Source organism: Lithobates pipiens, unplaced genomic scaffold, assembly GCF_037356315.1.
Source record: "Lithobates pipiens isolate NorthernLeopardFrog02 unplaced genomic scaffold, aLitPip1_a1.2 Scaffold_23, whole genome shotgun sequence".
Taxonomy (NCBI): Eukaryota; Metazoa; Chordata; class Amphibia; order Anura; family Ranidae; genus Lithobates; species Lithobates pipiens.
This window is the reverse complement of record NW_027507785.1, coordinates 233885459-233899601: the sequence shown is the minus strand read 5'-3', so window position 1 is coordinate 233899601 and position 14143 is coordinate 233885459. Positions and strand designations below refer to the sequence as shown.

The following is a 14143-nucleotide window of genomic DNA, read 5'->3' as shown; positions in this document are numbered from 1 at the left end:
GGCATACCGGAGGTTTAACTGGCGGTTTTGTCCGCATAGCCCCCTGGATAAAAGCCCGTACTAGGGAATGTGATGCAAGCGGTTTTTGGAAAAATACCGACAGGGCCGAAATCTGCACTTTGATAGTGCTTATGGCCAAATTCATTTTCAGGCCTGACTGGAGAAAGGCCAAGATTCTGTTAATGACATACTTTCTAGGATGCCATTTCCTGAGTTCACACCAGGAAACATATGTCCTCCAGATCTTGTAATAAACAAGTCTGGAGGCCGGCTTTCTGGCATTGACCAGAGTAGAAAGGACTGGCCCCGAAAGGCCACGGTCTCTCAAAATGTGGGTCTCAGCAGCCAGACCGTCAAATTCAGACTGCGTAAAGCAGGATGGTAGATTGGACCCTGTGAGAGCAGATCTGGCCGGAGAGGGAGAGTCCATGGCCTGCCTACTGCCAACTTCATGATTTCTGCGTACCATGGTCGCCTGGGCCAAGCCGAGGCCACCAAAAGGACCGACTTTGTCTCCCTCTTGACCCTTCCCAGGAACCGCGACAGAAGCGGGCTCGGGGGGAAGGCATAGATCAGATTGTACTGATCCCAGGGAACTGTCAGAGCATCTGACCCCTGAGCAAGTGAATCTCTTGTCCTTGACACAAACTTGTCCAGCTTCCTGTTGAACCTGGAAGCAAACAGATCTACGTCTGGAGTACCCCACTTGTGACATATGTTCTGAAACACGTCGGGGTGCAGAGCCCATTCTCCTGGGCACAACTGTTGGCGGCTGAGAAAATCCGCCTGCCAATTCTCCACTCCTGGGATGAAGACTGCAGAAAGACACGGAACATGCTTTTCTGCCCAGACAAGTATGCGATTCACCTCTTTTTGGGCCACCAGACTTCTGGTACCGCCCTGGTGATTGATATAAGCCACTGCGGTGGCATTGTCGGACTGAACCCGAACTGGGAAACCTCGCAGTCTGTAAGACCACTCTATGAGTGCCATGTAAACTGCCCGGATCTCTAAGATATTTATGGGCAGTAGATTCTCGGTCGCAGACCATTTTCCCTGCGAGCATGTTTCCTCCAATACAGCTCCCCAGCCTGTCAGGCTGGCATCTGTTGTGATAATCTTCCATGAGAGAGGAAGAAAGGTTTTGCCCTTCAGCAAATTCTTGGTTTGTAACCACCAGACAAGACTCTTGCGTGTCCCTGGGGATAGACGCATAGGAAGATCCAGAGATTGGGGCTTCCTGTTCCAAGCCGCAAGGATGCATCCTTGTAAAGGCCTTGAATGGAACTGGGCGAATGGGACGGCCTCGAAAGAGGCGACCATCTTCCCTAACAGTCTCATGCACAACCGAATGGAGGAAGATCTTCTGCCCAGAATCAGGCGCACCAGATCCCCAATGGCCAAGGCTTTTAGCCTTGGAAGAAACACCCTGCCCTGAGCGGTGTCGATGATCATACCTAGGTATTCCAACCTGGTAGTCGGTTGTAGGGACGACTTTTCTAGGTTTATAATCCAACCTAGGCGTTCTAGGTGTTCTAGCGTTTTGGTGACGCTGCGACTTAGGAACGCTGCAGTTTTCTCCATGAGAAGCAAGTCGTCTAGATAAGCCATGACGGCTATGCCCTGAGCTCTTAAGATTGCTAAGAGAGGGTCTAGAATCTTTGTGAAGACTCGAGGGGCTGTAGCAAGCCCGAACGGCAAGGCCACAAATTGAAAATGGCGCCGCTCTACCGCGAACCTTAGGAATTTTTGGTGTGCGGGAAAAATTGGCACATGGAGATATGCATCCTTGATATCTATTGATGCCATGAATTCTCCTCCTTGCAGGGAGGAGACCACAGTGCGGATTGACTGCATTTGGAAGGACCGGATGTGTAAAAACCGGTTCAGGTCTTTCAGATCCAAGATAGGTCTGACACTTCCACTTGGTTTTGGAACGGTGAAGAGATTTGAGTAAAACCCCGAACCCTGATCTTTCGGGTTCACTTCTACTATCACACCCTGGGATAGTAACTGATCTAAGGCCAGAAATAGCGGTTTTTGCTTTACTGGATCCCTGGGGATCCTTGACCTAAGGAAACGAGAAGGTGGAATCTCCTGAAACTCTAGCTTGTAGCCCAGAGATACTGAAGAGATCACCCACTTGTCCTGGATCTCTTCCCGCCAGGCGCCTGCAAACTGCAGGAGCCTTCCCCCCACTCTGCCGAGCGGGGGCGCCCCTTCACAAGGAAGTTTTTGGGCTCTGCTTGGCAGGCTTTCGCCCCCAAGTCTTTTTCTGTCCCTGGGCTTGGCCTTGAGCCTTTCTAGTAGAGGAGGACTGAGAAGGCCGTCGCCACTGTTTAGAGCTTGATGCTTCGGGAGAGAGAGCACGCCTGAATGAAGGACGCTTGCTCTTTTTGACTGGAAGGAGAGTAGATTTTCCTCCTGAAATATTTTGGACGAACTTATCTAGTTCTTCTCCAAACAAATGCTCCCCTTTAAACGGGAACCCAGTCAAATGCTTCTTGCATGACAGCTCAGCTGCCCAATTCTTTAGCCATAGGGCCCTTCGCATGTGAACCAACATGAGAGACAAACGTGATGCTTGTTGGACGGAATACAAAATCGCATCAATTATGAAACACAGAATGTGAGGCAATTCTGTATAATTTTCTACTTCCTCACTGGGAAGGAGCCCAAGCATCTGTTTAACCTGTTCCTTGAGGAACTGACACAACCCCATGGCTGCGACTGTAGGTTGCACCACAGTGCCAGCCATGGAAAAGGAGGCTTTTAATAAGGTTTCCAGCTTTTTATCAGTTGGATCCTTGAATACCTGCACATTATCCAAAGGACAAGTTAGGTTCTTATTCACACAAGAAACAGCCACATCGACAGATGGGACCCCCCACTTCTTGGTGAAACTTTCCTCCACAGGATAATGCATAGAAAACCTTTTAGGAGGAGCAAACAGTTTATCGGGATGTCCCCAATCCTCATACATCAATTTATCCATTAAAGGATGAATTGGGAAGGAATAGGCAGTCTGTGGGGCTTTCCTGACTCCCAGGGAAGAGACAGAGGATGTAGCGACTTCAGCAGCAGGCATTCTGAATGTGGTACGCACCAATTCAGTATAATACTGCACCTGTTTTCTGAGCGCCTGGGAGGAGGGGACTATCTCCTCTACCTCTGACTCATCCAACTGCTCATGATCCCTATCCAAAGATAGGGATCTCTCCTCATTTTCAGAAGAATCATCTGAGAGAGGGATATCAGCAGAGGGAGGGGATCTACCCCTTTTCCTGCTATCTTTTAGGGAAGCAGAAATAAAATTCATGATTCTCCCTTCAAAACCCTCCAATGTAGCCCTAAGGGAGTCCTCAGTGACATAAACCGGGGCTGCGACATTAGGAGAGGCTGCAAAACCCGACAGGGGCACTGACTCGTCTTGAGAGGCTGGCTCCAGTCTTGCAGGGGGGATGGTAATTTACAGGCACTTTTGGAACCCCTGGACCTAGGCGGTGATTTACCAGTGCCCTTATTACCTCCCCCTGAGACCCTCTTACGAGGAGACATAGTACTAGGCTACAAAGCAGAGGTACTAGTACAAGTGCAATCACTGTTGTGCTTAAAGTCTCACAATAATATATATGCCTAAATTGCACAACCTGATGCTGAGTAGGTGTCTAAGGTTTGCCTGGATCCAATCCCCACGGATGCTTACTGCCCACAGCTCCTGTGTCTCCAATTACAGCCCCCTGACGCTCTGGGCTTTTAAAACTGCCGCCTGGCGCCTGCGCAGTACAGCGCCGTGCACACTCGCAACCACACCCCCCCTCCTCCATTAGGCCGGGACCACGCGCGTGCACGAGGACCGTGGAATCCAGGGGGGGAAGGAGAACCCAAAAACGGAGCTGCGTGGGACCCCTGAAGTGTTTACCTTATTTGTGGCAGGGACTGCAATGGAGACGTGAGTTAGCTGGAGAATCAGGCTTTCACTGAGCATGTGTATTGAAAAGGCATGTAAGTATGCATCAGGCTGCTCTTACTCCCTCTAGTGGTGGAAACCAGGTAAGACATACAACTACTCACAATGAAGAAATCCATTCATATAATTAAATATACAGGATAACTTCCCTTACCTGTCCCCGCCGCAGGAATTGCTGAACCAGACAAATTCCAGCCTTCACCCATCACGGCGGGTATTGTTAGCCAACCTTCAGGTATATCTGGGGTTCCTTCTCGGAAGAACCTCCCACCTGGGCCATGTAGAAAGCTCTGCCAGAAACTTTCGTGCGCTCTGTATAAACAGTACACCAAGTCTGGTTTTCCCAGAGCCCAGTCTTCCAATGGAGAGGACTTACAGGCAAAACCTCGCTTCTTCGGCTGACGAGGCCCGGGTACCATACCATCTTGGGAGTCAAATATCGGCCCGAGGTATGGATCCGGTTTATTGTAGCCTTTAGGCCCTCGCAGGGACCTTCATAGAGCTAAAGTTTTACGTGACCATCACCATAGACACTGGCGAAAAAACTGAGGTGCCTCCCAGATGGGAGGGGTTATATAGGGGAGGAATTCTCCTTAATTGAGGTCAACCAGTGTCCAATCACCAGAGGTGCCTATATAACCCACTATGTAATGAAGCTCCTGTGTCCCGTGATGTATGATCAAGAAAAAACCTTATGTGACCACATGAACTACATTAAGGTAAAAATCATTTGATTTAGGTGTTAGAACCCCTGTCAGGTATAAGGGTGTAGGCGTGTACTGCATCTTGCGGCATATTGCGGTGACAATCAAATAGGATAATCCACCTGTCCTTAACTAAAATGGCGATCTAAAGCCTGCGCAGGCGCGGTATATGCACTACACCCTATATTAAGAGATAGGTGTACCATAATGGCCGCTCCGGGTGACGTCTGATGACGAAGCGCATAGGACGTGGCCATAGGATGAACACAGACTCTCTCTCAGGGCTGCAGCAAACAGAGGATTTTTTGTGTGTGGCGTTTTTTAAACAACAACATTGTGAGTAATTTTCTTATTAATAAACTGTATTCTTTTAAAATACTACACTATGGATATTTCCCTTTCTTATTTACCTTCCAACTAATGAAATTGTGCTGAGACAAGCGAAGCATCTGGATAAGCACCGCAAAGCGACACAGGGGCTCACACTGTGAAGGCGCTTGTACCCCTGCAGGGGCAGGGGATCTGGTGAGTGCAAATCCATTACTTGCACGAAAATCATACCGGGTTCCCGTCTTCAGAGAATAAGAGTCACCTGTGCACCAATCACTTTGTTATATTTTGGATAATTCCTATTTATTCTAGTAGTCTTTTATGGACATTTTTTTATTGTCACTAAAAGTATTATACTCTTTGGGTATGGGACATATCCGTCCATAACTGTATTGTATTTATATATTTTTTTGGGCACTAATCACTTTTACTTAAAAATTGTATTAGGTTTTTTTTTTCTCACAAGCAGATATGGTATGGTGTTTTTATATTTTCTGAATGTACACTTTTTTCAACCAGTGGAATCAAACACTACACAGGGGCTCTAGTACGCCACTGTCAGGAACCATGAAACAGACAGAGACAGAAGTACAATCAAATCACACTTGTTTATTAATAAAAATAAAAAGGTAAATAGAAAAAAGCGTAGTCAAGCATAGCCAGAGTCCAGTAGCCAGATCGTGTAGTCAGCCAGTCCAAAGTCCATAAACCAGATCGAGTAATCAGCCAGTCCAGACGTCAGGGATCCAAGGATAGCAACTGCAAGCAGGATAGAAGCCAGGAGGGATATCAGCAAGCCAGTCTTGAAACAAACAGCAGGAGATGGTTCCTAGAGATGTGACCAACGCGAAGGCAAAGGAAAGAGTGAGCTGGAAGGCTTTAAATAGGCAGGTCAGACGAGCATCATCGGGAACAGCTGGTAACTTTGGAAAGAGAACCGTACCCCTTCCAATGCACCAGGTACTGTATGCGCCCACGGAACCTACTGGAGTCAACAATGGATTGTACCTCATACTCCTCATAGTACTCAACCTGAATAGGGTGAGGACGTGGCACCGAGGTGGTAAATCGGTTACAGACCAACGGTTTCAATAAAGAGACATGAAACACATTTGAGATGCGCATACTAGGAGGAAGGTCCAACGCTTAAGCTACTGGGTTAATCCTGCGAAGGATACGGAAAGGCCCAATAAACCGAGGTGCAAATTTCAGTGAGGGAGCATGAAGCCAGAGGTTGCGAGATGACAGCCAGACCCCGTCCCCAACATGGTAGGAAGGCGCAGGCAGGCGTCTGCGGTCAGCATGGAGTCTGTACCTATCATTAGCATGACGCAAAGCCTCCTGGACTTGTACCCAAGTGGAACGAAGACCACAGAGATCAGAGATGCTCCTCTAATGCAGGAATACTCTGCGGAACAAACGAGTCAGGCAACATGGAAAGTTGAAAACCATAATTCGCCATAAATGGAGACAATCGGGAGGCAGAATTCAAGGCACTGTTGTGAGCAAACTCTGCCCAAGGTAATAGGTCAGACCAGTTGTTATGATGGTCAGTAGCAACGTAGGAATTGCTCCAAGGACTGATTGGCTCATTCTGCGGCCCCATTAGACTGCGGATGATATGCAGAAGAGAAAGCAAGCTGGATTCCCAACTGTGCACAAAAGGCTTGCCAGAACCGGGAGACAAACTGACTGCCCCTATCCGAGACAATCACCTTGGGTAGCCCATGTAAGCGAAAGATCTCCCAAACAAAAATGGAAGCCAGTTCCTTAGAGGTGGGCAACTTCTTAGGTGGAATACAATGACACATCTTTGAGAACCGGTCAACCACCATAAGGATAACAGTGTTGCCTTGGGAGTTGGGCTATTCCACAATGAAATCCATAGACAGGCGAGTCCAGGGCCTCTCTCCATTGGGTATGGGTTGTAGGAGGCCCACTGTAAGGTGTCGTGGAGTCTTACTCTGAGCACACACGGGACAGACAGCTACGAAGGCAGTAACATCAGCCCGTAGACTAGGCCATCAGAATTGTTGGGAGATGGCCCAAATTAGTTGATTCTTCCCAGGTTGGCCAGCTGCCTTGGGAGAATGGTAAGTCTGGAGCACTGCAGTACGGAGACTCTCTGGGACAAAGCAGCGGTCACAAGGTTTATCAGGAGGAGCATGGACCCGAGCAGCAAGAATTTTTTCACCCAAAGGAGAAGTAAGACTGGTGCGAACCATAGCCAAGATGCGACCAAGAGGAATCATAGGAACCGGAACCGACTCAGACTTGGAAGTGGAGGAAAATTGTTGTGACAAGGCATCAGCCCTTACATTCTTAGTACCGGGTAAGAATGAGACAATGTAATTAAAGCTCGACAAGAAAAGAGCCCATCGCGCCCTTCTGGGAGAGAGTCGCTTAGCCTCAGACAAGAATGTAAGATTCTTATGGTCCAGTAAGAATAAGAACTGGCACAGTGGTACCTTCAAGGAGATGTCTCCATTCTTTCAGGGCTAAAATGATCGCCAACAGCTCTCTGTCACCAATCTCAAATTGCATTTAGCAGGTGACAATTTCTTGGAAAAGTAACCACACGGATGCATAGCGCTCTGAGTTGGGACATTGAGACAGAAGGGCGCCAACTCCAGTCTCAGAAGCATCAACTTCTAGGATAAAAGGCAACGTAGGATCAAGATGTGCCAACACAGGAGCAGAAACAAAGGCAGCCTTGAGAGTCTCAAAAGCCTTAATGGACTCAGGAGACCAACTCTGTGGGTTACCGTCCTTTCTGGTCATATCAGTCAGAGGCTTGACCAGAGACGAGAAGTTACGAATAAACTTCCGATAGTAGTTGGCAAAGCTGCAGAGGACGTAAACCCACGGGTCGAGGCCACTGTAGGACTGCCGACAGTTTCACTGGGTCCATCGAAAAACCAGTTGTGGAAATGACATAGCCCAGGAATGTAACCCATTCACGATGGAACTCGCACTTCTCCAGTTTACAATAGAGATTGTTCTCCTTTAGTTTCTGAAATATACGACAGACATCTGTGTGGTGGCTCTCCAGGGACTTGGAAAATATGAGGATATCATCAAGATAAACCACCACACACACAATTGCAACAAATCTTGGAGGACATCGTTAATAAATTCCTGGAAAACTGCCGGGGCGTTACAAAGGCCAAAAGGCATTACCACGTATTCATAATGGCCTGTTCTGGTATTAAACGCAGTTTTCCACTCGTCACCCTCCTTAATGCTCACAAGATTGTATGCCCCTCTCAGGTCAAGCTTTGTGAAAACAGTTGCTCCCTTGAGGCGGTCAAATAATTCTGTAATCAATGGAATCAGGTAGGCATTCTTAATCGTGACACGATTGAGACCCATATAATCTATACAAGGTCTCAGTTCACCGCTCTTTTTTTCACAAAGAAGAAACCAGCACTAGCAGGAGACGAGGACTTGCGGATGAAACCTCAAGAAAGTGCGTCAGCAACATACTCCTCCATCGCATTATCCTCCAAGACCGACAAAGAGTAAACCCAGCCACGAGGAGGTATGGCACCAGGCTGAAGGTCAATTGCGCAATCATAAGGCTGGTGTGGAGGCAAACTACTGGCTTGACCTTTATCAAAGACATTGCCAAAATCACGGTGAAGCGGTGCACAGGACCTTGAATACCTTCAGGAAGCATGTCTCACTGCATTGTGGTGACCAGGAGAGAACCTCAGCACGGAGCCAATCAAAAGAGGGGTTGTGCCTCTATAACCAAGGATAACCAATAACCAGCGGAAATCTGGGTGAGGAAATAACTTGGAATTGGATTATCTCATGGTGAAGAGCCCCTACGGCCATGAACAACGGAACCGTCTCATGAGTCACATGGGCAGGCTGAAAAGGTCTCCCGTCAAGAGCCTCAATGGTAAGTGGAGTGTCACGCAGCTGCAGCGGAATTGAGTGCTGCGAAACAAATGCAGCATCAATGAACAGGCCTGCAGCCCCAGAGTCGATTAGCGCCTGTATCTCGATGGACGACTCAGCCCAAGAAAGGGTGACCAAAACCATGGGTTTATACTTCTGGATAACTGGGGACGAAACAACGCCACCTAAGGTCTGTCCATGACAGGACCTCAAGGTTCGGCATTGCCTGGACGGGTAGGACAAGACTTCAAAAAGTGACCTGCCTGGCCACAATAAAGGCACAATTTCTCCCTCCTTCTAAAGGCTCTCTCATCCGCAGCGAGACGCGTGAAGCCCAGGTGCATGGGTTCATCTTCACTGACCAACTCGGTACCAGGAGGCATGAGAGGTGAGGGAGGCATGAATGGGACTACAAAGCTCGGAGGCAAACATACAGGAGGCTTCCGCAAGTGCTCCTTGAGAGAAAGTCTTTCTCTGAGTCTGGAGTCAATGAGGATGGCAAACGAGATCAAGCTCTCCAACTCAGTGGGTATATCTCGGGCTGCTATCTCATCCTTGATGGAATCCGAGAGACCATTGTTCCAAGCAACCTCTGCTGCCAGAGTATGGAATTCAATGGCGTAGTCGGCAACAGTTCTCGTACTCTGTTTGATGGACATGAGGCACTTGGCAGCAGAAGCGGAGCATGCGGGAACGTCAAAAACCCTTTTAAAAGGAGGCCACAAACTGAGGGTAACTCAAGACAACAGGTTTTTGCGTCTCCAATAGAGGGTTAGCCCAGGCCAAGGCTCTCTCTGAAAGCAAAGATATCACGAAACCTACTTTGCTTCTGTCCGTGGGAAATGCCTGGGGCAGCATTTCGAAGTATAGCTCAACCTGATTGAGAAACCCTCTACATTGAACTTGATCGCCTCCAAATCGCTGGGGAAGCAGAGCAGAACCAGACATACCTCTTATAGAGGTAATACTCGAGGCGGGTGCCTGCACAGAGACTGGCGCAGCAGCAGGGATGACCTGCGACTCAGGTTGTACCGGAGCAGCCACCGTGGCGGATTCCAGGTGAGCCGTGCGATTCAGGAGCGTTTGTAACGCCAAGGCAAACTGATCCATGCTGTCAAGAAGGACGTTCCGATCGTCCAGCTGTCCCCGGAAGTTCTACCCGTGAAGCCTTGTGAAAATGCCAGTCGGCGCATGCGGGTGTGCGCTAACGCAGATGGGCGCACGCGGGTGCGCGTTAACGCTGGCGGGTGCACGCGGGTGCGCGCTAGTGATGATGGACGCACGCGGGTGCGCGCTAGTGATGATGGACGCACACGGGTGCGCAGAGAGGTTGGTGTGCGCGTGAACGCGCGCGGGCGCGCAGAATGACAGTTCTTGGTGCCAAAGGGGTTATTTAAAGGGACCTGTTACTTTGCCTCCTTGCTGTCCGGTCTACAGCATTCCTGAGAGACCCCCTGTACCTGTTTTGACTACTACTTGACTCCTGTTACCCGGCTTGCCTCTGACGATCCCTCGCTTGCTGCCTGCCTACGACCCCGGCTTGTCTGACGATTCTTCTGCCTGTTGTTTCGGTGCCTTATCCGCCTGACCTGCCGACTACGCTTTGCCTGCTGCCCTGCCATTGTTCCTGCCATCCTACCCTGTCTGCTTAAAGGTCCGCTGAGTGTGCCGTACTACAAGACACCTTCCCCTTGATCCAGCGTGTGAGTTCCTGCTGCTCCTGTTCCTCGCTGACCTCAGTTCCAGCCTGCATCTGGTATTCCTCTGCTCCTAGAGTCCGGACCAGCCCTTGCACCAGTGACCTGCTAGGCGCTTGTGCCCCTTCTGTGCTCCTGACCATCTGTCCTCTCTACCAGGAGTTCTTGAGCCAGAGGAATACGAGTAGCCGCTCCCAGCATCCATGGGCTCAGCCACCAGGTACATGACACATGCAGTGATCTTGCTCATCCAATCTGGAAAAAATATTACCAACAAGTGGATTGACTGCATCTTCTGAATTCATGGCCTTCGCGTACTGTCAGGAACCATGAAACAGAGACAGAAGTACAACCAAATCACACTTGTTTATTAATAAAAATAAAAAGGTAAATAGAAAAAAAACTTAGTCAAGCATAGCCAGAGTCCAGTAGCCAGATAGGGTAGTCAGCCAGTCCAAAGTTCATAAACCAGATCGAGTAATCAGCCAGTCCAGACGTTAGGGATCCAAGGAGAGCAACTGCAAGCAGGATAGAAGCCAGGAGGGATGTCAGCAAGCCAGTCTTGAAACAAACAGCAGGAGATGGTTTCTAGTGATGTGACCAATGCGAAGGCAAAGGAAAGAGTGAGCTGGAAGGCTTTAAATAGGCAGGTCAGACAAGCATCATCGGGAACAGCTGTGCAAAGAGAAGAGAGCTGGCAATTAGCCGACAGCTGAGCGGCCAGCCCAGAGGAGGAAGGGCTAAGCCAGCCCTGACACCCACACCACACAGGGGTTCTAACACCTAAATCAAATGATTTTTACCTTAATGTAGTTCATGTGGTCACATAAGGTTTTATATAGTTCATTAAGTAATTAGGATTAATATTCTGGTGGACAGGACACTGTTCACATTTTTGATGTAATTCATTTTGCAATAGGACTGGTATAACTTTATAGATAATTCGATTTTCCACTCTCAACATATAGTCTTTTGTTCTGGGTCTAGAGAGGAGTGCCATATCTACCTATACCTACATCTTTCTAACATTTTATTCCAACCAGATCGGTTGGAAATACTTGGTAGTGGCAGCCCCCCTTCATTTTATATATATATATATATATATATATATATATATATATATATATATATATATTTATTTATATATATATTTTTTTTCTCCATAGCGCAAACCTATCTTTTCCTTTTCTAGTACAAATGGAATGCTGACCACCAAAATGTTCTTAACCAAAATGGAAAAGCAAAATCTTAGTGGCTGGGACTAGTCACATTGGGGTACTGAAACCCACATAAATGAGGAAGGGGAATCGCCAGAGATGCTCTATTGTAGGGTCTAAAATGGTGCTACAGAGAAGATAGAGAAAAAGGAGACTAGCACTCTTCTGCTCTCTTGCATTCTGTGTTGACACAGTGTAATAGTGTAGGGACCTTGAGGATTTAGGAAGCCAAGTGCACAACTTAAGTCCAACTGGTAAGTGCACAACCTAAGAAACACCTTCCTTCAAAACCATTGTATTATAAATAAAAATGCTGCAAACAAAATCACAATGTACAAAGAAATTCGGAGTGGCACTTTACCGTGTAATTGCTGTAAAGCAACAACAGCTATCACAAACACCATTAATGTTTGTAAACACAGCAGGAAGGAGGATCGGCAGATTGAAGGTGAATGTGGGGAGCTTAAAGTGGCAATGAACACCAATGATAAGAGATTTTTTTTTTTAAGGTGGGGGGAGTTAAAATAGTAAAAGTGCCACTGATCACCACCGATTGTAGGGTTTTTTTTTTGTTGGGGGGGGGTTAATTTTGTCACAGACCAGCAACAACTGTGGAATCTTTTTTTTCTTCCTGGCACATGACCACTTTGACCAATCAGAATCACTTGGATCTATCCCGAAAGACCTAAGAAAGGAAGGGGAAGAAGAGATGGGCTTTCAAGTCCCCAAGACAGCGTAGGCAGTGACAGCTAATCACCCAAAGTGCAGTGGGAACTGTAAAGGAGTGTGTACAATGTTAGTTCACCTTTTAATTTTTAGTGAAAAGGTGAACTTACACTTTAGGTACACTGGTAGCAACAAAGCATGAATGCTGCATTTACAAATGATGTGACATTTACAATAGATAGATAGATAGACAGACTTAGGCTTTCTTTCAACTAGTTTTTATTTTTTCTTTATTTCACTTCTCCTATACTCACTGTATACAATCTTGACATTAGTCCAAGGAGCTGGCACCTCCATTAGTAATCGAACGATTGCTATTTCAAATATCACGGTCTTCCCAGAACCAGTTGGTGCACACATGACAAAATTCTTATTTGAATAGAGAAGCTAGGTGGAATATGTGTTAGAAATAAGAATAAGAAAAATTAAATATAAAGCTCAACAGTGAAATACTTGATGCAAATCTATTGGGAATACGCAGCTCTGTCGCACTTTGAATGACAATTGCGCAGTCATGCTACACCGTACCCAAGCTAAATTTTTATCATTTTGTTCTCACAAATAGAGATTTATTTTGGTGGTATTTGATCACCTCTGGGATTTTTATTTTCTGCTAAACAAATAAAAAAAGGCCAAAACTTTGAAAAAAAAAATTTTTTTTTGTTTCAGTTACAAAACTTTGTAAATAAGTACGTTTTCTCCTTCACTGATGGGCACTGACAGGGCCGCAGTGACTGGCACTGATAAGGTGGCACTGATGGGCACCAATGATGTGGCATCAATGAAGTGGCACTGATAGGCGGCACTGATGGATGGCACTGATATGTGACACAGATAGACACTGATAGGTGGCACAAATAGGCACTGATAGGTGGCACAGATTGTCAGGGATAGGTGGCACGGATTGGCATGAATGGGTGGCATTGATAGGTGGCATGGATAGGCGGCACGGATGGGCATGGATGGGCACGGATAGGCGCATGGATGGGCACTGATAGGCGGAACGGATGGGCATTGTAGTGTACAGTATTGTATAGGGATGGATGCCAATCAGTGCCAAACAATAATGCATGCCAATCAGTGATGGTGTCAATCAGTGATGGTGGTCCAGTGAGGGCATCCTCGGGGGGGGGGGGGGGGGGGGCTGTGCTGATAATCGATCAGCACAGACTCCCTGTCAGAGGAGCAGCCGATCGGCTCTCCTCTACTCACATCTGACAGACGCGAGTGAGGAAAAGCCCATCACCGGCTCTTCCTATATACACTGTGATCAGCCGTGATTGGACACGGTTGATCGCATGGTAAAGAGTCTCCGTCAGAGACTCTTTTTCCGAGATCGTAGTTGCGGTGTGTCAGACTGACACCCCGCAATAACGATCGCCGTGATGCGCGCCCCCGGTGGCGTGCAGCGGCTTAATATCCTGATCACGTCATATGACGTCCGGTCAGGATATTAAAACCACTTTGCCTCCATCATTTTGCTATATGAAGGGTGGCAAGTGGTTAAACTGAGAGGCAGCATGGTGGCCAAGACCATACAGCGGTTTAACAGGACAGGTTGAATGTTGAATAGAGAAAAAGACACATTGTAAT

The 14143-nt window shown here is 47.6% G+C and overlaps 1 protein-coding gene across 1 annotated transcript in view; it reads right to left on the bottom strand.

Annotated features, from left to right (window-relative positions):
• The window catches only part of HFM1 (helicase for meiosis 1), a 397375-nt gene that overhangs the window by 339221 nt on the left and 44011 nt on the right, over positions 1 to 14143 (bottom strand). The window contains 1 exon segment of the mRNA XM_077451089.1: positions 12805 to 12937. Coding sequence (XP_077307215.1) covers positions 12805 to 12937 — 133 coding nt within the window.